Genomic DNA, 25,938 nt, shown 5'->3' on the forward strand with positions numbered 1-25,938 from the left:
GTGGCATGGTCTTCTGAATACAGAATCCAGATCTCTCCCAACTTTCAAGCTCCTAAATAGCCACATGACCCTTGCCAAGCCCCTTCTTTTATGCCACTCCTACCCAGATGGTAGCTTGGCGAGAATAGCTCTCACCTTGTGCTTGTCCCACTTCTCCTGTTTCCTATTGACTCTCCCACTTCTTCGGTTTGACATCTCCACCTCCTGTTAGATCTGTGCCCTTGTTTCTTTTGCCAGGTTTTCTGATGAACATCGTCACCATCCTTTGTGTTTTCTTCCTTTCTCCCTCATCTTTCTCTCTCTTCTCAAAGTTTTCTTCTATTATTCATTCAAAGAAATATGTGGTCATTTATTAATAAATTCCCCAAGGGGTTTCTTCTGCCTAGCAGCACCCCCAACCCCTTTACTGAAGTTTTCCCTTTCTAACCCTGGCCTCCATTGTAGCCCCAAATGGAAATAGCACCCTTACGGAAATATCTCCTTTCAGAAGCCCCCAGTTCCAGCACACTGAATAAAGTAACCATTATCTTCTGAAGCATGAGCTTCATTGGATTCACCTTAGCAACTTGAAACCTTTCAAGGTTTTATGCATTTTGGGAAAATGTCAAATCTATTCAATACCTTCCAGTAGAACAGAAAAATATATCCATATATTCAGGACATGTCCTCTCTTCTCTGTTATAGACAGCTTTTAATTTTATTCACATCTGTTATTATTATAAACAAAAAGTTGCTGTTTTGTGCCAAATGAGGCACAAAAAAAACAACAGCTGCTGCTATTGCACAACTGAATAAAGGGGGGAGAAAAAAAAAGGAAAAAAATCCTAATTAGTCTTGCTTTAAAAGGCCTCAGACATAAAACTGAAAGCCTCCCATAAAAGAAAAAAAAGGATATGTAATAAGTAGACTTGAACATGGTCTGCTTATAAATATTCATTGGGAAAAATGGGATCATGTCGTTTATGCCAGTCCTCAGGGAACCCTCGCTGCTAATGAACTCTCTCAGCACATGTTGGTAATAATGGGCTTCCTTATTCTACAAGACGAAAACAAGATGCTGTGCCAAACTGGTGGCTCAAGTAACTAGCCTCAGCAGGCCATGGTGGGGTTGCCAGCTTCACTTGAGTCCTGCCACTTGTAGCTAGGTTGATGGTTTTCATTGTCTTCTCGCTGAGGGGAGGTCAACAATCTTTATGTCACCAACGTCTTGCTAGCATTTCTTCTTTGTGGACTACATTTGGGCCTGGAGCATCTGTCCCTCCAGGTGCAGACCATTCCTCCACCCTATCTCCTCCTTGTCTTGCCAAAGCTTGTCAGGGCCTGGCTTCTGCCTCAGGGGCCACCTTTCTGTGTCTAGGCCTCTTTCCAAATGTTGCTCTGGTTCACACTTTCCCTCCTCAGGGGCCAGCACAAGGACTTCAGAGGATAACTTAGTTCTACCATGGAAATCTTGTTACACATTAAACTTGCCCTCCTCTGCATTGCCTGGGGAAATTGAAAAAAATTTTTGAAGAAGCAGACTGTATTTTCTGCTTCATCCTTCCTGGCTACTACACATCTTTTTCCAGAAGTATGTGTGCCGTGCAAAAGGATATAATGGCTGTATTCCCTTTCCACCCTTCCTAGAAACCGCCCAGAGGCAAAGGAGTGCCTTTTGTGAGAAGGGCTATCAGGGTTCCAGTGGGGGTGGGGTCCTTATGACACTGTCATCTCATCGTCACTAATCGATGCTAAAACTTTCTCTTTAGGCACAGGGCCAACTCTGGTTAATGCTGAGATCACCTCTCTGAGATGGGTTACTAAACCCTTCTTAGTCATGAGGTCACAACACAGCTAGTTACATATAACTCAGGAGCTCACACTTCATAGCTTGTGTTTGATTTACACCCTACCTAAGTGAGTGGTATTACCAGCCCCATTCATTTCCCAATGTAGGGAGATGGCATTTCTGCCAAGGTGCAGATCTAGAGGATCATATAGTCATCTTTTGCTGGGGCCTTGGTTTAAACAGTTCTACTCCATTCAGATAAAGTACCCTACATCCTCCCCTGTGAACATCAGTCCATTGGCCAAGCGACCTCATTTGTCTTTGTCCTCAGCTGCTTTCAGTCACAAGAAGCTACAGGAGACCTCTGTGCCAAATAGAAATAGGTAACAGAGCTCTAGGCAACAAAAATATGTCATGATGCCTTAAAGCATGTGAGGGTTGAACGGGACTGAGCATGTTTCTAGCTCTTCGATTATCAACCAGCAATTTCTTTTTGAGCACCTAAATCTATTCCAGTGATTGACTTAGATGCCAGGTGACTAGTAAATTGATGCAATTGACTAGTAGTGAATGAGTGAATGGACAGTATATGAGCAGTGTGGCCTTGACACAGGCCTTGGGCCACTTCACTGCGGTCTGTTTTCTTAGTTTCCTATACACAGGACATAGGGACAACTGCCTTCAGGGGGTTGTTGTAGGGTTTAAGTGAGATAAGGTACGAAGAATGCACAACATTCTAGCATACATCAGATATCCAGTACATATTAAATTCTCCTGAAGATAAAAGGATTAAATTATGGAGTGGAAAGAGCAAGCTCTTTTTTTAGGGCCACACAAAATTAGGTTGATTTTAAGTTCTACTACTCTTCTGTTGCATGTCATCAATTTCTTCATCTATGTAAAGGAAATTACTCAGCTCATAAGGTTTTTGTGCATCTTAATGACTGTGATTACAATAATATGTAATATTAATTAAGCCCTCGTATGTTCTACATATTCACTTATTTTTTATTAATTGATTTATTAACTTTTTAAATCCTTACAACTACCCTGATGTTAGATAACCTAAGGAAAATAAGGAGTAGGATGTTTTTTACATATCAACTGCTCCCTAAATATTAATCTTCCACATTTTTTTTCCTCTGTGAGTCCCATTAAGAGCTAAGACAATGCCATTCCCTGATATCGGCCCTGAGACTATGCTTCCGTCCTTAAATGTCATGCATTAAGAAAAATTGGAAGAAATGCAATATAGGAGATTACACTGTATTTCCAGAAAGGTAATGGAAAATAATTCAGCATTTCAACTTCCTGCGTCATTGGCTTTGATTGCATAACAATGACTTAACATGGACAGCATACTACTTTCTGAAAGAAGACATCTGAGGAATTTGATCTGTACTACAGATATTGTCCATTTCCATAGGCAGATGCAAAGGTTATAGTTTATTGTTTGGACCCCTTCAGCAAGCAAAGACAGAAAGAAGAAGCCTTCACAATCACTGATAGGTTGATAGAGAACTCCCATTTTCGTGCGTATGCACTTGATCTTTAGAGGGCTAGATTTGGAGATCAGTGAAAAGGCTGAATCCAGACTGTCTCCATTTTCCCTCCATGTGAGAAAAATCACACCAATGAGCCCTTCAGATATCATATTTCTTGGAGGACAAAAACAGGAAAGCTTTCTGAATGACTTTGCCTGTCCTTAGAACCTGATACTTGAAACTTCATTTTCAACACCATCATCACCATCTGGGCATTGAGTTCAAGTATAGCTTGGACTGATTTCATTGGTTTATCTGGCATTAGATTTAAAAAAGAGTTTTGTCCTCAGCAGACCCTGTTTCTTAACAATAAACTCTTATTTTTTTTCTTTTGATTAGGGTAAAATTCTCAACAGAAAAGGATGCTGTCCTATTTGCACAGAAAGTAAGTTTATTCCTTTGAAAATGTGCTATTAATATGTGCTTTTCATTTTATGGTGCAACAAGTGGTACAAGTTTCCTGCACATTTTGTTTCTATATGTATAAAATGGGATCATCCCAGCTCCCTACAGACACTTTAAGTCAATTGTAATCCTCTCACAGAAGCACAATTGAGACAAATATAGATGTTTCCATTGGAATTTGTTGCTGTAAGAAATTAGGAAGATAAATGGTCTGATGAGGTTTTAAGGAGGATGAAATAACTTAATTGCATTTCAACTGCTAATAGCATTTACAGTCATAGCAGCTAAGATAATGATATCCAGTAAAATAAATATCATACATAATATAGGGGGGATTCCTTCTGTCATTATAAAGCCAAACAGCTGCATTCACTTCCTCCTCCCTCACCTCCACCACCACTCTCTTCATCATTTCACCTGAGCATATGCGATGCTCCTGTTAGCAGAGATCAAGCAAGAGGTCTTTAGGCTGGCAATGGTTTGGCCATCCTGTTATTTTTAACTGAGCTCTTGAAGGTTTTTCCTAACATAGCCTATTCTGAAAGCTGTCTGAGACTGCACTACGAGTCACACAGAGCATAGCAACAGGAATAATGTCATTCCCACATGTAGACATATGTCCACATCTATTAACAAATTGCCATTTTAATCCTCAAATTCATATGGTTTTGAGATAGCTCTCCTTTTATTTATATTATTATTTAAGTCTCAGTTGTATAGCTTTGTAATTTAATATCTGTATACACTACAAAGTGATGACCTCCACAAGTCTAGTTACCCTCTATCACCATACAGTTGACCCTCTTTACCCATTTTGCCTACCCCGAACTCCCTTCCCCTGTGGTAACTACTAGTCTGATTTCTGTATCTATGAGTTTGTTTTTGTTTTATTGTTTTTGTTTGTTAACTTTGTTTTTTAGATTCCACATATGAGTGAAATCATATGGTATTTATCTTTCTCTATCTGATTTATTTCACTTAATGTAATTCCCCCAAGGTCTACCCATGTTACTGCAAATTGCAAGTTTCCATCCTTTTTTATGGTTAAGTAGTATTCCATTGTATATATGTATCACATCTTTATCCATCCATCTACTGATGGACATTTAAGTTGTTTCTGTATCTTGGATGTTGTAAATAATAATGAACACAGCAGTGCCTGTATCTTTTGGAATTAGTGTTTTTGTATTCTTCAAATAAATACCGAGAAGTGGAGTGGCTGGGTCATGTGGTAGTTCTAATCCTAATTTTTTTAGGTATTCCAATAGTTGTGCACAGTAGCTGTATCAATTTACAATACTACCAGTAGGATATGAGGGTTCCCTTTCTCTACACCCTTTCTAACACATATTATTTTTGTCTTATTTATAACAGCCATTCTAACTGGTATGAGGAGATATCTCTTTGTGGTTTTGATTTGCAAGCCCTAATAATTAGTGTTGTTGAATGTCTGTCTTTTCAAGTGTCTGTTGGTCATCTTCATGTCTTCTTTGGAAAATGTCCCTTCAGTTCCTCTGCCATTTTTTAATAAGGTTGTTTTATTGTTGTTGAGTTGTATGAGTTCCTTACATATTATGAATATTAATCCTTTATTGGATATACAGTTTGCAAATATCTTCTTCCATTCAGTAGGTAGCCTTTTTGTTTTGATGAAGGTTTCCTTTGCTGTGCAGAAACTTTAGTTTGATGTGGTGCCATTTGTTTATTTTTGTCTTTGTTCTCCTTGCCTTGGAGTCAGAGACACAAAGGTATTGCTAAGACCAATGTCAAGGAGATTATTGCCTTGTTTTCTTTTAGGAGTTTTATAGTTTCATGTCTTACATTCAAGTCTTTAATCAATTTTGGGTTAATTTCTGTCTATGGTGTAAGGTCTAGTTTCATTGTTTTGCATGTGACTGTCCAGTTTCCCCAAAACCATTTTTTGAAGACGCTGTCCTCTCTGTATTGTATGTTCTTAACTCCTTTGTTGTAGATTAATTGTCCAGTTATGTGTGGGTTTATTTCTGGGCTGTCAGTTCTGTTCCATTGATCTGTGTCTGTTTTTGTATTAATACCAAGTTGTTTTGGTTACTATACCTTTGTAATATGATTCAAAGTCAGGGAGCATGACATTTCCAGGTTTATTCTTCTTTCTCAAGATTGATTTGGCTATTCGGGATCTTTTGTGGTTCTATCAAATTTTATGTATATAGTTCTGTGAAGTGTGCCATAGGTATTGCATTGAATCTCTAGATTGCTTGGGTAGTATGGATATTTTAACAATATTAAGTCTTTTAATCCATGGACACAGAATATCTTTCCATTTATTTGTGTCTTCAGTTTTCTTCATAAATGTCTCATAGTTTTAAGTGTATAGGTCTTTTATCTCCTTGGTTAAATTTATTTCTAGATATTTTATTCTTCTTGATGAAGCTATAAATGAGATTGTTTTCTTAATTTATCTCTCTGATATTTTGTTTTTAGTGTATAAAAATGTTACAGATTTCTGTACATAGATTTTATATTCTGCAACTGTACTGAATACATTTACTAGTTATAACTTTTCTGGTGGATTTTTTAGGATTTTCTGTATGTAATGCCATGTCATCTTCAAATAGGGACAGTTTTGCTTCTTTTCTTCCAGTTTGGATAACTTTTATTCCTACCTAATTACTCTGCCTAGGACTTCCATTTTTATGTTGAATAAAAGTGGCAAATGTGAGCACCTTTGTTTTGTTCCTGTTCTTAGAGAAAAATCTTTTAGCTTATCTCCACTGACTTTGATATAAACCATAGGATTGTCATATATGGCCTTTATTTTGTTGAGGTAAGTTCCCTCTATACCACTTTGTTGAGAAATTTTATCATTAGTGGATGTTGAAATTTGATTTTTCTACATCTCTTGAGATGATTGTATGATTTTTATCTTTCAGTTTATTAATGTTATGTGTTTTGTTAATGTGATTTATCACTTTGGTTTGCAGGTATTGAACCATGCTTGCATCCCTGTAATGAATCCCATTTGGTTGTGGTGTATGATCCTTTTAATATGTCATTGGATTTGGTTTGGTGATATTTTGTTGAGGATTTTTGAATGTATATTCATCAAGGATATTGGCCTGTAATTTTCTTTTTGTGGTGTCTTTGGTTTTGATATCAGCTTGATGCTGGCCTCATAAAATTTATTTGAAAGTTTCCCCTTCAATTTTTAAGCATAGGTATTAAATTTTCTTTGGTAGAATTCTCCAATGAAGCCAACTGATTCTGGACTTTTGTTTGTTGGGAGATTTTTTAAAATCACTGTTTCAATCTCCTTATTAGTAATTGATCTATTTAGATTTTCTACTTCTTCATGATTCTGTATTGTCAGTCTTCTTGGAAGATTTCAAGTTTTTAGGAATTTATCGATTGCTTCAAGGTTGTCCAGCTTGTTAGCATAAAATTATCCATAGTAATTTCATATTGTCCTTTGTATTTCTGTGGTATCACTTGCAAGTTCTCTTTCATTTCAGATTTTTTTTTTGACAGGGCATCTCTCATATTTATTGATCAAATGGTTATTAACAACAATAAAATTCTGTATAGGGGACTCAATGCACAATCATTAATCAACCCCAAGCCTAATTCTCAACAGTCTCCAATCTTCTGAAGCATAACGAACAAGTTCTTACATGGTGAACAAGTTCTTACATAGTGAATAAGTTCTAACATGGTGAACAGTGCAAGGGCAGTCATCACAGAAACTTTCGGTTTTGATCATGCATTATGAACTATAAACAATCAGGTCAAATATGATTATTCATTTGATTTTTATACTTGATTTATATGTAAATCCCACATTTCTCCCTTATTATTATTATTACTATTATTATTTTTAATAAAATGCTGAAGTGGTAGGTAGATGCAAGATAAAGGTAGAAAACATAATTTAGTGCTGTAAGAGGGCAAATGTAGATGATCAGGTCTGTGCCTACAGACGAAGTATTAATCCAAGCTAGACAAGAGCAACAAAACATCCACAGATGCAGATGATTTCTCTCAAAACAGGGGGGGTGAGGTTCTAAGCCTCACCTCTGTTGATCCCCAATTTCTCACCTGATGGCCCCCCTGCGACTGTGCCTGTCTTAGGTTGTTCCTCCCTTGAGGAATCTTACCCGTCTCTGGCTAACCAGTCATCTTCCGGGGCCATACAGGGAAAAGTAAAGTTGGTAAGTGAGAGAGAGGCAATATTGTTTGAAAAGGTTAGCTTTTTACTTCTTTGCAGATTTATGCCCTGTGGCTTCTATGCCCAGCATTTGTCTTGAGGTATCTTTACCACTTGGAAGAATTATGATACTCGATAATTTCTATATGAGGCACGAATTCTACTTAGGGGTTGTAATTATAAAGGAAGAAGAGAAGCTATAGAAGTAGCAGATGGAAGAAAACATGGGAAGATTGATTATTTCTTTGACATATCTTCTTGTAGAGTAACATAAGCATGTATAGGTTTTAAACTACTAATTAAATTGCCTACACACATTAACATAATAGTAATACAGCTACATAACCAAAGCAGACCTACAATTACCAGCCATATCCAGTGAAACCAAGAAAACCAGTTAGGCACTCTATGCATTTGTGAAAACTTATCAATGATATGATGGATATTGTCCAACTGTACTTGAACAGTCTGAAAGAAATCAGACAAATTAAAACACCACATTCCTGGGAACTGTTCACATCCCATATATTCTTTTAACAGTAGATAGTCTATAGTTGCAAGATTTTGGAGCACTGCAACTTGCACTTCTCCAAATTCTTGGTTGAGTTCCAACAGTATAGATCCAGTCAAATTTGTTGTTTTATTGTATGCACAGGCCAGCTTAGATATCTCCTTCTTCATTCAAATGGCAAGTCCAGGAACCAGTGGGATGAATGCAACTACAACTGCAACAGCGCGAGGATCTTTGTTGAGGTTTTTTGATGATCATCTTCTGGAATGCCTCTTCCAGAGGATGTTGATGTTGGAAGTTCTTCTTCATATCGTATCTTAATTCATTTTCTGGATAGCCAAATTAGGCTTTGATCCTCTGTATAAACACAAATAAACCCTTTGCCCACACTTTGATATGCCCTTCATACCATTGTGTAGAACTTATTGGAGGTCACCACACAGGAACTGCTTCTTTTTTTTTTAAAGAGAAAGGAATATTATCAGAAAAGTGTACCTCCATAGCTGTTCATCTGACACCCTTTCAGTGATCAAAATTAAGGATTTTTAAAGCATGCATTAATCATTGATTTACAGTTAGTTTTATTCTATCATGGAGTAATCCCCCTTATCTTTCTTTTTTTTCTTTTATTTGTTATCTTTAGTCTACACTTACATGAAGAATATTATGTTTACTAGGCTCTCCCCTATACCAGGTCCCCCCTATAAACCCCTTTACAGTCACTGTCCATCAGCATAGCTAAATGTTGTAGAATCACTACTTGTCTTCTCTGTGTTGTACAGCCCTCCCCTTTCTCCCACTGCCCCCATTATGCATGCTAATATTAATACCCCCCTTCTTCCTCCCCCGCTTATCCCTCCCTACCCACCCATCCTCCCCAGTCCCTTTCCCTTTGGTACCTGTTAGTCCATTCTTGGGTTCTGTGATTCCGCTGCTGTTTTGTTCCTTCAGTTTTTCCTTTGTTCTTATACTCCACAGATGAGTGAAATTATTTGGTATTTCTCTTTCTCTGCTTGGCTTATTTCACTGAGCATAATAATCTCCAGCTCCATCCATGTTGGTGCAAATGGTAGGATTTGCCCTCTTCTTATGGCTGAGTAGTATTCCATTTTGTATATGTACCACATCTTCTTTAGCCATTCATCTACCGATGGATGTTTAGGTTATTTCCAATTCTTGGCTATTGTAAATAGTGCTGCAATAAACATAGGGGTGCATCTGTCTTTCTCAAACTTGATTGCTGCGTTCTTAGGGTAAATTCCTAAAAGTGGATTCCTGGGTCAAATGGTAAGTCTGTTTTGAGCATTTTGATGTACCTCCATACTGCTTTCCACAATGGTTGAACTAATCTACATTCCCACCAGCAGTGTAGGAGGGTTCCCCTTTCTCCACAGCCTCGCCAACATTTGTTGTTCTCCGTCTTTTGGATGGCAGCCATCCTTACTGGTGTGAGGTATACCTCATTGTAGTTTTTAATTTGCATTTCTCTGATAATTAGTGATGTGGAGCATCTTTTCATGTGTCTGTTGGCCATCTGTATTTCTTTTTTGGAGAACTGTCTGTTCAGTTCCTCTGCCCAGTTTTTAATTGGATTATTTGATTTTTGTTTGTTGAGGCGTGTGAGCTCTTTATATATTTTGGACGTCAAGCCTTTATCAGATGTGTCATTTACAAATATATTCTCCCATACTGTAGGGTTCCTTTTTGTTCTATTGATGGTGTCTTTTGCTGTACAGAAGCTTTTCAGCTTAATATAGTCCCACTTGTTCATTTTTGCTGTTGTTTTCCTTGCCCGGGGAGATATGTTCAAGAAGAGGTCACTCATGTTTATGTCTAAGAGATTTTTGGCTATGTTTTTTTCTAAGAGTTTTATGGTTTCATGACTTACATTCAGGTCTTTGATCCATTTTGAATTTACTTTTGTGTATGGGGTTAGACAATAGTTCAGTTTCATTCTCCTACATGTAGCTGTCCAGTTTTGCCAGCACCATCTGTTGAAGAGACTGTCATTTCGCCATTGCATGTCCATGGCTCCTTTATCAAATATTAATTGACCATATATGTTTGGGTTAGTGTCTGGAGTCTCTAATCTGTTCCACTGGTCTGTGGCTCTGTTCTTGTGCCAGTAATAAATTGTCTTGATTACCATGGCTTTATAGTAGAGCTTGAAGTTGGGGAGTGAGATCCCCCCTACTTTATTCTTCTTTCTCAGGATTGCTTTGGCTATTCGGGGTCTTTGGTGTTTCCATATGAATTTTTGAACTATTTGTTCCAGCTCGTTGAAGAATGTTGCTGGTAATTTGATAGGGATTGCATCAAATCTGTATATTGCTTTGGGCAGGATGGCCATTTTGACGATATGAATTCTTCCTAGCCACAAGCATGGGATGAGTTTCCATCTGTTAGTGTCCCCTTTAATTTCTCTTAAGAGTGACTTGTAGTTTTCAGAGTATAGGTCTTTCACTTCTTTGGTTAGGTTTATTCCTAGGTATTTCATTCTTTTTGATGCAATTGTGAATGGAATTGTTTTCCTGATTTCTCTTTCTATTGGTTCATTGTTAGTGTATAGGAAAGCCACAGATTTCTGTGTGTTAATTTTGTATCCTGCAACTTTGCTCTATTCTGATATGAGTTCTAGTAGTTTTGGGGTGGAGTCTTTAGGGTTTTTTATGTAGAATATCATGTCATCTGCAAATAGTGACAGTTTAACTTCTTCTTTACCAATATGGATTCCTTGTATTTCTTTGTTTTGTCTGATTGCCGTGGCTAGGACCTCCAGTACTATGTTAAATAACAGTGGGGAGAGTGGGCATCCCTGTCTAGTTCCCGATCTCAGAGGAAATGCTTTCAGCTTCTCGCTGTTCAATATAATGTTGGCTGTGGGTTTCTCATATATGGCCTTTATTATGTTGAGGTACTTGCCCTCTAGTCCCATTTTGCTGAGAGTTTTTATCATGAATGGATGTTGAACTTTCTCAAATGCTTTCTCAGCATCTATGGAGATGATCATGTGGTTTTTTTCTTTCTTTTTGTTGATGTGGTGGATGATGTTGATGGACTTTCGAATGTTGTACCATCCTTGCATCCCTGGGATGAATCCCACTTGGTCATGGTGTATGATCCTTTTGATATACTTTTGAATTCGGTTTGCTAGTATTTTATTGAGTATTTTTGCATCTACATTCATCAGGTATATTGGTCTGTAATTTTCTTTTTTGGTGGGGTCTTTGCCTGGTTTTGGTATTAGGGTGATGTTGGCTTCATAGAATGAGTTTGGGAGTATTCCCTCCTCTTCTATTTTTTGGAAAACTCTAAGGAGAATGGGTATGATGTCTTCTCTGTGTGTCTGATAAAATTCCGAGGTAAATCCATCTGGCCCAAGAGTTTTGTTCTTGTATAGTTTTTTGATTACCGTTTCAATTTCTTTGCTCGTAATTGGTTTGTTTAACTTTTGTGTTTCTTCCTTGGTCAGTCTTGGAAGGTTGTATTTTTCTTGGAAGTTGTCCATTTCTTCTAGGTTTTCCAGCTTGTTGGCATATAGGTTTTCATAGTCTTTAATAATTCTTTGTATTTCTGTGGAGTCTGTTGTGATTTTTCCGTTCTCATTTCTGATTCTGTTGATTTGTGTTGATTCTCTTTTTCTCTTCATAAGTTTGGCTAGAGGCTTATCTATTTTGTTTATTTTCTCAAAGAACCATCTCTTGGTTTCATTTATTTTTGCTATTGTTTTATTCTTCTCAATTTTTTTTATTTCTTCCCTGATATTTATTATGTCCTTCCTTCTGCTGACTTTAGGCCTCATTTGTTCTTCTTTTTCCAATTTTGATAATTGTGATGTTAGATTATTCATTTGGGATTGTTCTTCCTTCTTCAAGTGTGCCTGGATCGCTATATACTTTCCTCTTAAGACTGCTTTCGCAGCATCCCACAAAAGTTGGGGCTTCTGTGTTGTTTTCATTTGTTTCCATATATTCCTTGATCTCTATTTTAATTTGTTCGTTGATCCATTGATTATTTAGGAGCATGTTGTTCAGCCTCCATGTGTTTGTGAACCTTTTTGTTTTCTTTGTAGAATTTATTTCTAGTTTTATACCTTTGTGGTCTGAAAAGTTGGTTGGTAGAATTTCAATATTTTGGAATTTACTGAGGCTCTTTTTGTGAGTTAGCTAGTGTGTGGTCTATTCTGTATAATGTTCCATGTGCACTTGAGAAGAATGTATATCCTGTTGCTTTTGGATGTAGAGTTCTATAGATGTCTATTAGGTCCATCTGTTCTACTTTGTTGTTCAATGCCTCCGTGTCCTTACTTATTTTCTGCCCGGTGGATCTATCCTTTGGGGTGAGTGGTGTGAAGTCTCCTAAAATGAATGCATTGTAGTCTATTTCCCCCTTTAGTTCTGTTAGTATTTGTTTCACATATGCTGGTGCTCCTGTGTTGGGTGCATATATATTTAGAATGGTTATATCCTCTTGTTGGACTGAGCCCTTTATCATTATATAATGTCCTTCTTTATCTCTTGTTACTTTCTTTGTTTTGAAGTCTATTTTGTCTGATATTAATACTGCAACCCCTGTTTTCTTCTCTCTGTTGTTTGTCTGAAATATGTTTTTCCATCCCTTGACTTTTAGTCTGTGCATGTCTTTGGGTTTGAGGTGAGTTTCTTGTAAGCAGCATATAGATGGGTCTTGCTTTTTTATCCATTCTATTACTCTGTGTCTTTTGATTGGTGCATTCAGTCCATTTACATTTAGGGTGACTATTGAAAGATATGTACTTATTGCCATTGCAGGCTTTAGATTCATGGTTACCAAAGATTCAAGGTTAGCCTCTTTAGTATCTTACTGCCTAACTTAGCTCACTTATTGAGCTGTTATATACACTGTCTGGAGATTCTTTTCTTCTCTCCCTTCTTATTCCTCCATTCTTTATATGTTGGTTGTTTTATTCTGTGCTCTTTTGTGTTTCCTTTAAATGCTATTAGTGGGTAGTTGATTTTTTTTTTTTGCCTTTAGTTAGTATTTGGTTGGTATGTTTTCGTTGCTGTGATTTTATTTTCTCTGGTGACATCTGTTTAGTTGTAGGAGTGCTCCCGTCTAGAACAGTCCCTCTAAAATACCCTGTAGAGGTGGTTTGTGGGAGGCAAATTCCCTCAACTTTTGCTTGTCTGGGAATTGTTTAATCCCTCCTTCATATTTAAATGATAGTCGTGCTGGATACAGTATCCTTGGTTCAAGGCCCTTCTGTTTCACTGCATTAAATATATCATGCCATTCTCTTCTGGCCTGTAAGGTTTCTGTTGAGAAGTCTGATGATAGCTTGATGGGTTTTCCTTTGTAGGTGACCTTTTTTCTCTCTCTGACTGCCTTTAATACTCTGTCCTTGTCCTTGATCTTTGCCATTTTAATTATTATGTATCTTGGTGTTGTCCTCCTTGGGTCCTTTCTGTTGGGAGTTCTGTGTATTTCTGTGGTCTGTTTGATTATTTCCTCCCCCAGTTTGGGGAAGTTTTCAGCAATTATTTCTTCAAAGACACTTCTATCCCTTTTTCTCTCTCTTCTTCTTCTGGCACCCCTATAAGGTGGATATTGTTCCTTTTGGATTGGTCACACAGTTCTCTTAATATTGTTTCATTCCTGGAGATCCTTTTATCTCTCTCTATGTCAGCTTCTATGCGTTCCTGTTCTCTGGTTTCTATTCCATCAATGGCCTTTTGCATCTAACCATTCTGCTCATAAATCCTTCCAGAGTTTGTTTCACTTTTGTAATCTCTTTCTAGGCATCTGTAATCTCCCTCCAGACTTCATCCCTTAGCTCTTGTATATTTCTCTGCATCTCCGTCAGCATGTTTATGATTTTTATTTTGAATTCTTTTTCATGAAGACTGGTTAGGTCTATCTCCTTCTCTGGTGTTGTCTCTGTGATCTTGGTTTGCCTGTAATTTTGCCTTTTCATGGTGATAGGAATAGTTTGCAGAGCTGGGACGAGTGACAGCTGGAAGAACTTCCCTTCTTGTTGGTTTATGGCCCTCCTCTCCTGGGAGAACAGCGACCTCTAGTGGCTTGTGCTGGGCAGCTGCGCGCAGACAGGGATTCTGATTCCTTCCCGGCTGCTATGGAGTTTATCTCCGCTGTTGCTGTGGGCGTGGCTTGCCTCAGGCGTCCGCTCCGATATGGTGGAGCTGCGTTGGAGGGGGAGCAGCCTGGAGGCTATTTATCTCTGTGAGAGGCCTCCTTGCTCCCTGCTGCCCAGGAGGTTAGAGTGCCCAGAGTTCCTCCAATTCGCCACTGCTGGACTAAGTGTCTCAGGACGCTTCCATCTGGTTTTGGGGTCCCTGTCCCTTTAAGACTTCCAAAAAGCACTCGCAAAAAAAAAAAAAAAAAAAATTAAATTAAATAAATAATTAAAAAAAAAAAAAAACGCCGCTCGCTTTTCTTTGTCCTATGGCACTGGCCTCAGGGACCCGTTCTCCGTTCTTGCTGCCCTGTTTCCCTAGTATCCAGGGCCCCACGCATGCATTGTGTCTGTGCTGTGGTCCTGATGGCGGCGGCTGGGTGTTCAGCAGTCCTGGGCTCCGTCTCCCTCCCGCTCTGCCTGCTCTTCTCCCGCCGGGAGCTGGGGGGAGGGGCGCTCGGGTCCTGCCGGGCTGGGGCTTGTATCTTACCCCCTTTGCGAGGCGCTGGGTTCTGGCAGGTGCAGATGTGGTCTGGATGTTGTCCTGTGTCCTCTGGTCTCTATTCTAGGAAGAGTTGTCTTTGTTATATTTTCATAAATATATGTAGTTTTGGGAGGAGATTTCCACTGCTCTACTCACGCTGCCATCTTGGCTCCACCACCTCATTTCTGATTTTATTTATTTGAGTCCTCTTTCTTTTTTCACTTAGTGGGTCTAGCTAAGGGCTTGTTAATTTTGTTTACCATTCAAAGAACCACCTCTTAATTTCATTGATTTCTGCTATTATCTTTTGAGTCTCTATTTCATTTATTTTCATTCTGATCTTTATAATTTCCTTCTTTCTGCTAATTTTAGGTTGTGTTCTTCTTTCTCTAGTTTCTTTAGGTGTAAAGTTGGATTGGTTATTTGAGATTTTTCTTGTTTCTTGAAGTAGGCCTATATTGGTATGAACTTCTCTCTTAAAACCTCTTCTGCTGCATTCCACAGATTTTGGTGTGCTGTATTTCTATTTTTATTTGTCTCTAGGTATTTTTTATTTCCCCTTTGATTTCTTCTATGACCTTTTGGCTATTAGGTAGCATATTGTTTAATGTCCATGTTTGTGTGTTTTTTTCCCCCATTTTCTTCTTGTAATTAATTTCTAGTTTCATACCATTGTGGTTGGAAAAAATGCTTGGTATGATCCAGTTTCCTTGAATTTATTGAAACTTGTTTTGTGGCCCAACATGTGATCTATCTGGAGAATGTTCCATGTGTACTTGAGAAGAAGAATCTTGCTGCTTTTGGATGGAATGTTCTGTATATGTCTATTAAGTCCATCTGATCTAATGTGTCATTTAAGGCCAATGTTTCTTTATTTAATTTTTTGTCTGAATGATTTATTCATTAATGAAAGTGGGGGTGTTAAAGTCTCATACTACCAGTATTGCTTTCAATTTCTCCTTTTAAAGCTATTAATATTTGCTTTGTATATATTTTGGTTCTCCTTTGTTGGGTGCATGTATGTATTTCTAAATGATATATCTTTTTGCTGAATTCACCTCTTTATGATTATTAATGCCCTTTTTGCCTTTTTTATAGTCTTTCTTTCAAAGTCAATTTTGTCTGATAGGAGTATAGCTACTCCAGCTTTCTTTCATTTTCGTTTGCATGGAATACCTTTCTCTGTGCTTTCACTTTTGGTCTGTGAGTGTCCTCACTTCTGAAGTGAGTTTCTTGGAGGTAGAGATAGCTTTCTGAAGTTTTTCATTTAAAGAGGCGTATTAGTAATGTCACTGTCAAATTAGCTCTTATGTTTATGATAAGCAGGATTAACAAAGCCATAAAATCTACTACAAAGTATTTTATTAGCCAGTCAGGATTAGAGAAGTGGTCTTTGATGATGGTTGAAAGCATCTTTCATGTGGAAACAGGTTTGTTTATTCCATTTGTCTAAAATCAGAGTTTATTTAACCAGGAGTTATCCTGACTCTGTTTTCTGTACACAATAGATACATAGGTTCACTGTGTGTGTGTGTATATATACATATATGTATATATGTACACATATGTTTATTTTTTGAGACAGAACTATTAAAGAATTATATATTATACATTCAACAAAAGTGCTGTTTGAGTGAAAATTAAATTATAAATCTAATAAAAGAACTTTTCTATTGTAGTACATAAAATAAGTCAAAGGAGGCCAACCAAATATGACTTAATGGAGCCCAGGAATTAATGAAGGAAAAAGAATTAGCTATGACTGCTGCGCCAGTTGACATGTATACAAATTATTACATTTAATCATCCTCCCAGAGACCCTCTGAGGAAACCTTGTTTTCAGGTAGTTTGGAGGCTGCCTCAGCTTAATTCCTTTCTGGATGAGCAGCAGAGTTGCGTCTAAATTGGTGAAGTTTTCCTCTGTTAATAGAGATTTTTGCATTTCCCTAGAAAGTATCTCCTAGTTGAAGAAAAGACAGACTTCAGTGGAACTCCTAGGATTTTCTAGCTAACTCTTTCAATTTTTCTGAGCACAGAAGGGTTACATCTGCCAATAACATGCTGACAGGCAGGATCACTGAATAATGGCTTAATAAAAACATATGGTCAGTCTTATAAATCAACAGCCTAACTCTTGAATTATCTGATTTCATAAGAATTAAGAATGTGATTATTGAGACAGTTGAGAGAAAAATCCACATTTCATTGTTAGTTTATCCATGAAGGGCTAGCCTATCCATATCTAGAATACTGGTGGCTAATCAGGAAAAAAAAAAAAAGGAAAGAAAGAAGAGTAGGAGGATGGGCATGACAAAATCAAACCAAGTTTTTAATGGGTCATATTAAATTTTGTATTCTGTGAAATATGTGAACGAGCCTATGAGTTCTGTCACTGATGGTGGCAATTAGTCAGGGAGAAAACTACCCAGCTGGAGGGGCACCAGGGAGACCACTGACTCTGTGCACCTGCGTCTAGCAGGTCATTGTGCAAAGAGCCCGGGCATGTGGTTCTCCATCCAGATCTAAATGATATCATCAGATGGCTATTTCTCAATTTCCTTTGGTGTTCTTTCCATCTGTTTACTCTCTCTTACTCTCTAGCAGTTCTTCCATAAATTCTGTAAAACACATTCTATTTGGTGAAGTTTATTTATTCAGAGTTAAGAGATGGGATGACTTACAGTTTTTTTTAACCAATGCCCAGATTTTCATAACACATTCAGGTAGATTTATTCTAATATCCTCTAGCTACAGCCTAGAGACCTCATATTTTGAAATTTCTTTCTCATTATATCCAGGATCCAGAGTAAACCTCTGGACTCATTTCTTTCTCCTCTGTCAATTATGAAAGTTCTTATATATGGGTTTCTAGAGAAGTCAAATGAGGGCTGAAATACGAACTAAGGCTAGTGTTTTCTACAGTCAGAAAAATGACTGATTTTGCTCTTATTCAAACAAAGTCATATGCACACACATACATGCCCCATAGTTATTGCAGTTTTCAATCTCAATAGATAATTCTTTTGAGGGGCCATCCTGTGTGTGATGTTTAGCAACACCTTTGGTCTCTTCCAACTAGATGACAGGAGCACTTCTCTCCCTGAGGTTGTGACAATCAACAATGTCTCCAGACAGTTTAATATCCCCTGGGGGGACAAATCACCCTAGTTGAGAACCACTGGCACTCTAAATAAACAGGACTGGCAGCCTGTGTGGATGCAGAAAGACCCACCTGTGCTACTAGTAGCTGTTACTCTTAACACACAGCGATTCGATGAAGTAGGGGAGTAAAGTAAGGTTGCACCTCTGCTAGTATAAAAATGATAGACCAGAAGCCTCTGGATTTAATTCAGTGTGTCTTGGTATTTTCATTGCCTAGCCCTATAAAAAATTACAAAGGCATAATTAATCCTGACTAATTAAAATCACCATCTTTGCTTTAGTTGCTGGGAAGCTAGACATACTTTGCCGCCCACCACTAATGGCACACAGTTTGTGAGTAGTAAGTTTATCCCTGACTTGATCTTATATGTCTATCCTTGTGTGTTTGGAATTATTCAATATGTATGCCTGAAAACTGTTGCCAATCCTTTATTGGAAGGAGGCAAGAATAAATTCTTGGATATATATATATATATGCATATGTACACAAATGAAATGGATCGATTACATAGCTTTGAATACTGTACAATGTACTTTGATTATCTGTGATAGTTAAATGAGTGTCATTTTTCCAGAAATGGTGACATTGCATTGTCTGCTTCTAAAATCTCACAGAATTCCTGCCTTATTCATTGGGTTGGTGTGTCTTGGTAGTGTTTAGGGCCCTTTCAGACCTCTGAAAGGCATAGCGAAGAGTGGACTTTCAGTAAATGCATAGAATACTTTCACAGTCCTCTCTTTACAATAGCCAGTAAATGTTACATAAATGATACTTTACAATTCCACAGGTAAGAAGCAATAATTGAGGTGTAAATGGTTATACTCCACATAGTAACGCAGTCTTTGTGGAACTGATCTGAAAGGGCAGTGATGATTCTATCCATGTAACACCAACAGCAGCGAAATACAAAAACAATCCTCTTAAAATCAGACCTGGAGGAAGAATGAAAAGCATCACTGTCTTTGAATAACACTGGACCTTCTCTTTCTCCCTTTCCAACCGAAAAGAATTAAATTTGACTTGGATGATTTATTTAAAATATTTGAAGTGAGCTAAACCAACTTTAGAAGGCTTTTGTGCAAGTGCTACTTCTTGCCAAAATATGAGCTGCAGCCTCAAGCAAGTCCCACTTTGCCACGAGTTAGGTGCCAAGAAGGCCACTGTCTGTTCTGTGTGTAGCATTTGGTTTATGGGAAATGTTATCTTACTGCATGTTGGCAAACAGTAGGTGGAATCTTCACCTAACCACCCAACAGAGACCTGAATCAGTTAAAGTCTTTGCTGGCAGAAAGTCTGTTTTCAGAAATGGAAATAATACATATTGGCAAAGTTTTCATGATAAGAGGTGTGTGTGTGTTTCTGTATCGAGGGAAAGGAAGGAAGAGAGAGATAGAGCAGTTGACAATGAGAGAGAATTTAATCTCTTAACCATCTACAGGACCAGAGGCAGCCAAGGCCCACCCAGGTGCGGCTGCTCAACCCCAGGTCTCATGGTTTCATTAAGCTGTGCCTGTAGCTACATCAGTCCTAACCATCAGAATCCCAACCTAAAATGAAAGTTCATGATTACATAACACAGGGGTGGGTAGGGTATACTGAGCACAGATGTGCATTTAATTGAAATAACCTCAACTACGTGTCCCACAAGTAACAGGAAATATCAGATTTCAGCAACTCAGGGTGTGAGGAGGCTCACAGTTGCCAGGTGACTTATTAAACCCCCCAGGGTTAGTTTCCAGCTGTGTGCAGCGTTGGTATGTCTATTCTCTGAGGGTCCTGCTTTCTGTGCGCACCTACCACAGGGCCATGGAATTGCTCTGGCTGGTTTCGGCCCATCTTACTTAAATCCCTGGGCATGCCTACAGGTATCCCTAGTTAAAGAGTAGCTGTAGTGGGAGGGAATGCAAGAACAATTTAATGAAACAGTGGCCTTGGGGACTATTTTATGAGAAATCTCCAGGGAGGTTCTGAAAGTTAGTGATTCTGTGTTTGAGCAAGGATTCTGGCCTCCAAGACTGTAAGCAGCTCCAGGTCCCTTAACACCGAGTCTGTCCTTAACTCAGGAAAGCGAGGAAATTTGAAACCGGAGCTCAAGATGCTTGTAGAAGAAAAATTTGTGGTGTTGACTTTAGCCCTGCCAAGGAGGTGTTAAGCTAAGTGGCCACTGAAGTTTCTGCTTGAGCATCTGGAGTTGGGTTTGTCCCTGCTCCTGAGGTCCGACCGGCAGGCAGGGGTGGCAAATAAACCCCACCATACCACACATGCTGCCTGGGGAATCACGTCCCAGCCAGTGCAGCGCTGAAGGGGTATGAGGAAATCAGTTTGTTGTCTGTTTTATATGTCTGTTCTGTTCTAAGGGACACTGCTGCTTAAAGTTTTTTGGCTCTAAGTTAGCGCAGAGTTGAAAGAGGAGCCTAGAGGTTTTAGGAGTTACCTCTTACCCACCACCTATTACTGGTTTCTACAGAATGTTAGTCCTGCACAAGTTCTGGCTGTTTAGGGAACAGTCGTCATCCTCATCACCAAATAACAAAAGTGGCAATAATTGCAGCAGCAGCTAATGTTTATTGAGCACGTGCTATGAGTCCAGCCACCGTGGTCGTGGGCTCTCATTGGCTCACATTTGATTCTGCGGCCACCTTATGGCCAACTAATATCATTAGCTCCTTTTTACAGCTGAGGGAATGGAGGCCTAGTGGTTAAAAAGGATGTCCAAGGTGAGAAGTGGAGTCTGAATTCCCGCAAGGAAGCCTGGCCCTGGGGCCTGGGCTAGAATTTCTACCATTGACTTCTTTGCCATTTTGTACAGTATGATAACCAATTGCAGTTAGGAAGAGAAGAGAAGGTCTGGAGGGCTTTACAACTGGTAGGAATTAGAGACTGGAGAAGGAAGTTAGGAGGAGTTTCCAGTTCAGGAGTGTGTCCCCCCATCCTGCCCTGAATGAAATATAAACTCAAGTGCCTGGTGTTTCATCTCTACCTGGCGACACCCCTGCCCTTTTCTCAGGGATGCTGTGCTCTGTGCTTGCTCATAGATCACACTGGCTTGGTGTTATGTGTCCATTATTTTTTCAGGGTTTTTTTTTTTTTTCCCTCCTGGCAACTCAAAGTTGTGGTATTGCCAGCAGGAAGCGAAGACCTCCCTAAATTTTACTAGGAATATAAATATATATGGTTTTATACTTGAAATAACTGTGTATAATTTCCACTAGGAGTGAGAAAGAGCTGAGTTGCTCTGCCACTCAAACACATCACCATTTTAGCAGCACAGAATTGTGTATTCACACCTTAACTATGAGGTTGGCCCTTCCACTTTGCAGGTGAGGAAACTGAGACTCACCGTAGCGTTAACTGGAAGAGCTGGGATGGGAACCTGCAGTTTTTTAATGCCTCCTAATCCAGAATTCATTCTCAAATATCTTACAGTTTCTGTGAATCTTTGCTTGGGAAAGTATTCTTGTTATAGATGTACCATTATTAGATCATTCAATTAAAAATGACTTCCTTGCCTAATTGTGAAAGAACATATTTGGTACGTAAAGAGATATTTAAATTCATTATTAGACATTGGGTACATGTAGTCAGAGCTACTGTCTTGAGTCTCAAGGAAGATGCAAACACCCAGTTTTGATTGCAGGAATTGTGCAATCTTAGCAATGATACACCTAAAATACAGCTAAGTGACAAAATGAACAAAGACTACAAACCCTAAACTCTGAAACCAGAAAGTATACTTCACAGAAAACACTATATAGTAAATTACACATTATTATATGCAAAGCTGAGGAAGACTGATTCCTTTTCAGAGTTCACATCTCCTAGGAGCAAAATAAGAACAAAAATTGCTACTTCTGTGCAACTGCAATTGCTCTTATTATCAGCAGCGATTTATTGAATGTAAGCCTGTGGCAGACATGGTGATAAATGTTCCATGTGTTCTGCCATTAATCCTCACAACGATCCATGAAACAGAAGCTGTTGTCATCCTCGTTTTACAAATGAGAGATCTTAATGTCTGAGAACTTAATAGTGTGAGATCAGCTAACACCCTGGTCCATGAGACTCCAAAGCCCAAACTTTTAAACACAGTTTTATGTTCTGTATTGACTACATTTTAATTTATTTTGGAGGTTTGCCTATAAATACGCATGAAGTTTGCCAACTTCTTTTCTCTATACGTGACTAGGGGCTTCTGTGTGAAAACAGTTGTATTTGCTCACCTTTTAAAAACATATCTACATGGATGAGGTCACTGAACCTCTTCAGCCTCTTGGGTTACAATGCTTGCACTCCCATCTTCCCTGGGAGTTTGCAGAGATGCCTCATTAGCTGCACTCTGGAGTTCCCTTTGATGTGAAGTTTTATGAACACTGTCATTCTTTCTCCTTATTGCATTCCCGTGCTGATCAATGCTCTCTGCTCTGAGCCACTGCCCCCCACCCTGCTCACCCTTCCATCTCTCTCCTTGGGACATGGATCTGGTCTCTTTTCCTTTGTGCCTTTTCATCCTGTGAGCTCCCAGCTCGGCCTCCACAGTACCCCTCAGTGGTTCCACTCTCATACTGGTTTCAGATTTGTCCAAACTTCGAGGTCCTCAATGTATGACTTCTTGACAAGATGCTAATATGGTGGATCTCGGCTTCTAATTTATTTTGAGACCACATTCTTTCGAAGCACTGCGTTTGAATTTTATTACCAGTTGCTACCTTTGATTCCCCTAATTATCTGGGCTGGGGGTTGGATGGAAGGGTTAATGGCTGGTTCCAACCCCTATCTGTTGACTGGCACCCCTGTCACCCCAGCTGCACAGGTTTGGGGCCCTAATGTTATTATTCTCATTCTTTTGGCATTTCTCTCCCATGTTGCTAATCAGTCATCATGTCTGGTTGATTGTCTCTTCAGGTTGTTTTTCTAATAAATAATTTCCTTCCCATTCCCAGGGCAGCCAGGCCCTCATCCAGTTGCCTGCAGCTAACCTCTGTCGTTTACCCTTGGGCCCTTTCTGCATACCAGTCAGGACCGAACTTGGCTTTTGCAAGAACCTATGCCAGCTTCCTTCCTTGGTCTTTCCCAGAGTTTCCCAAAGTTTGTTTTATAAAACGCCAGTGCTGAGGGATAGTAATGAGTAATATTTGCAAAACAAGTTTCTATGATTAAATACATCAGGGAAACACTGGGTCAAGTAAACTTATATATGTTTTGTTACTGCAGAATTCACAGAGCCCTTTACATGCCAATGTGCAGGGTAAACTTCCAGGAGAGTGATGGAGTATAGAGTACCTCCTGAGCTAATTTCAGCTGCAGAGATTTTTTTTATTTCTACTTATTTTGGCAGAGCAACTGGCAAGATTGATGTTTCATAGGAAACACATTAAGAAATGTTGGTTCTTTGGAATACATTTAAACTTCTCAGGCTGGCAGTAAATCTCAAGGCAATCTATTTAGACAGTTTGGGTGTCTCACATCTCCTGAAACAACTCCCGACTCTGGCCAGATCAGTCTCCTGCTCTCCTTGTGGAAGCATGATTTTATTATGTCCATGACTTTATTAACCAGTTGGCCTAGAAGGCTTACTCCATTCTGGCCCTAAATCTGCATTTTATGCATCTTCCTTTTATAGATGAACTCAATTCACATTGTCTTTTCAACAAATTCATGTTTTATATGTATGTTACAGTTCTATCCAGACCTCCTTTAGCCAACAGTGGATATCTAATTGCTGGATTCACATAGCATTTATAATGATAAAACTAAGAATGACTTTTCTCTGCTCATCTGTTATGTTCCGAGCTCTCCTGCAGTGTTATCTTTGTATTTATAACTGCCCTGCAAGGTCCTTGTTCTTAGATCTGTGTTATAGGTGAACAAGCTAGGGTTGTATATGATTTTGTAGTCATTAAGTGGCAAGATAGGGATTCAAACCCAGAAAGCTCAACAAAGCAATATACTTAATGTTTGTAAAGCTCTAAGATGACTTTAAAGCTGGAAGCTGGGTTAACTTGAGTATGCAAAACTCATCTCTTCAGCTCAGGTTCATAGGTCTCTTAATTGATAAAAATTTCTAATTTAGAGAGAGCAGAAAATTTTAAGGTTAGAGCTCTGATGATAAGAGTGGCAAAAATGTAGCCTCTAAACAAGTTTACGTTAACACGGTGCATTTTCAGCCTTCTGGAAGGTTTCCTGGAGGAAATGGATGAAAAGGTGATATAATCCCTGAGTTTAGGAACTTTAAATAGTTGAGGAGATGCAATATTAACACATTAAATAAGAGAACCATATGATATCATTTACAGTTAACTTCTAGGTAGTTTCTCTTAAGCTGAAGTTACAGCCTCCTGGGAGGTCATCGATTGTGATTGGGACAAGGTGTCTATAAACCTCAACATCTGAGCAGATACAGTCATGTTCATTTGGAAGGGAGAATGTTTACATATTTCTTCAGATCCCAAATTGCGCTGTGATCCTAGTTAACAACAACTGTGCAGGATGCCAAGGCAAAGGTTGTAGGAAGCATCAAGCCGTGGCGGGAAAGTCACTGGCCTCAGCCACAGGGATTGGGTTCAGTTCTGCCTTTACTGTCCTTGGCTGAGTGACCATGGGCAGCGTGGCAGCCTCTCCACACTCATTGCTGAGAAATTAGGGTAATAATATCCACATGCCAGAAGTAGTGAGGTTATTAAAGGAGATAGTGAAAATATGGAGAGCATCTGGCATGGTGTCTGGCATCAACTAGTCACTTTGGACTCGTCACCTTGGCTGTTGCTAAGTTTATTAGTTTCCTATTGCTGCTGTAACAAATTCCTACAAACACAGTGTCTTAAAACAATTACATATCTATTACCTTACAAATTCTGGAGGTCAGAAGTCTGAAATGGTTCTGAAGAGGCTAAAATCAAGGTGTTAGCAGGGCTGTATTTCTTCTGGAGCTTCCAGGGGGAATCTGTTTTTTTTTGCCTTTTCCAGCTCCTGGAGGCTGTCCATATCGCTTGGCTTGAGGTTCCCTTCTGTGTTCAAAGCCAGCAAGGGTGGACTGAGTCCTTCTCATGTGGCATCACTGTGATTTCTCTCTCTTGCCTTCTTCATTCACTTATGAGGACCCTGTGGTGAAATTCATCCTGCCTGGATTATCCAGGCTACCCTCTCATCTCAGGGTTAGCTCATCTCAGGGTACCCACCTCATCTTGGAGGTAGGGACCACTTCCTTTGCTCTCCTGTTTGCAGTTAATGAGTATCATCAGGATACCATCTCATCTCATATTTTTAGGAACTTTAATTCCATCTGCATCCTTAATTCCTTGTTCTGAAAGCATTAATTATCCAAATAAATAACTTTTTAAGCAAAATTCTGTTGATCACCTGCTGTATGTCAGTCATTACACATCTGTTAAGTTCAGTGTGGGCAGTTTTATTTTTTCCACTAAAATATATTCTTTAATTAATTAACCCATTTGCTCAACAAATATGCATTGATACGTAACCTATATGTGTACCAGGGATTTCTGTGAGTAATGCAAAGATGAATCCTTTTAATTTATATAGACCTCCAATATCCAAGACAATGTGCAGGTACTGAGAAGTATAAATAAAATTTGCATATAAGGAGTTTAAGGCTGGGTTTAAGAGTTAAGGATACATTATAATTATATGCTAGAGTAGAAACTAATTTATCATAAGTATGCTATGGGTTTGGCAACCATACTTTTAACCC

At 38.8% G+C, this 25,938-nt stretch overlaps 1 protein-coding gene across 2 annotated transcripts in view; it reads left to right on the forward strand.

The window, feature by feature from the left end:
* Window positions 1-25,938, forward strand: part of BMPER (BMP binding endothelial regulator) — a 248,989-nt gene that overhangs the window by 127,815 nt on the left and 95,236 nt on the right. For both annotated transcript variants that reach the window (XM_036897495.2, XM_036897497.2), the window contains exon 11: window positions 3,652-3,697. In XM_036897495.2, the coding sequence (XP_036753390.2) occupies window positions 3,652-3,697 (46 nt within the window). The remainder of the gene's footprint in view (window positions 1-3,651; window positions 3,698-25,938) is intronic.

The sequence above is a fragment of the Manis pentadactyla genome, chromosome 7 (genome assembly GCF_030020395.1).
Source record: "Manis pentadactyla isolate mManPen7 chromosome 7, mManPen7.hap1, whole genome shotgun sequence".
In the NCBI taxonomy this organism is placed as follows: Eukaryota; Metazoa; Chordata; class Mammalia; order Pholidota; family Manidae; genus Manis; species Manis pentadactyla.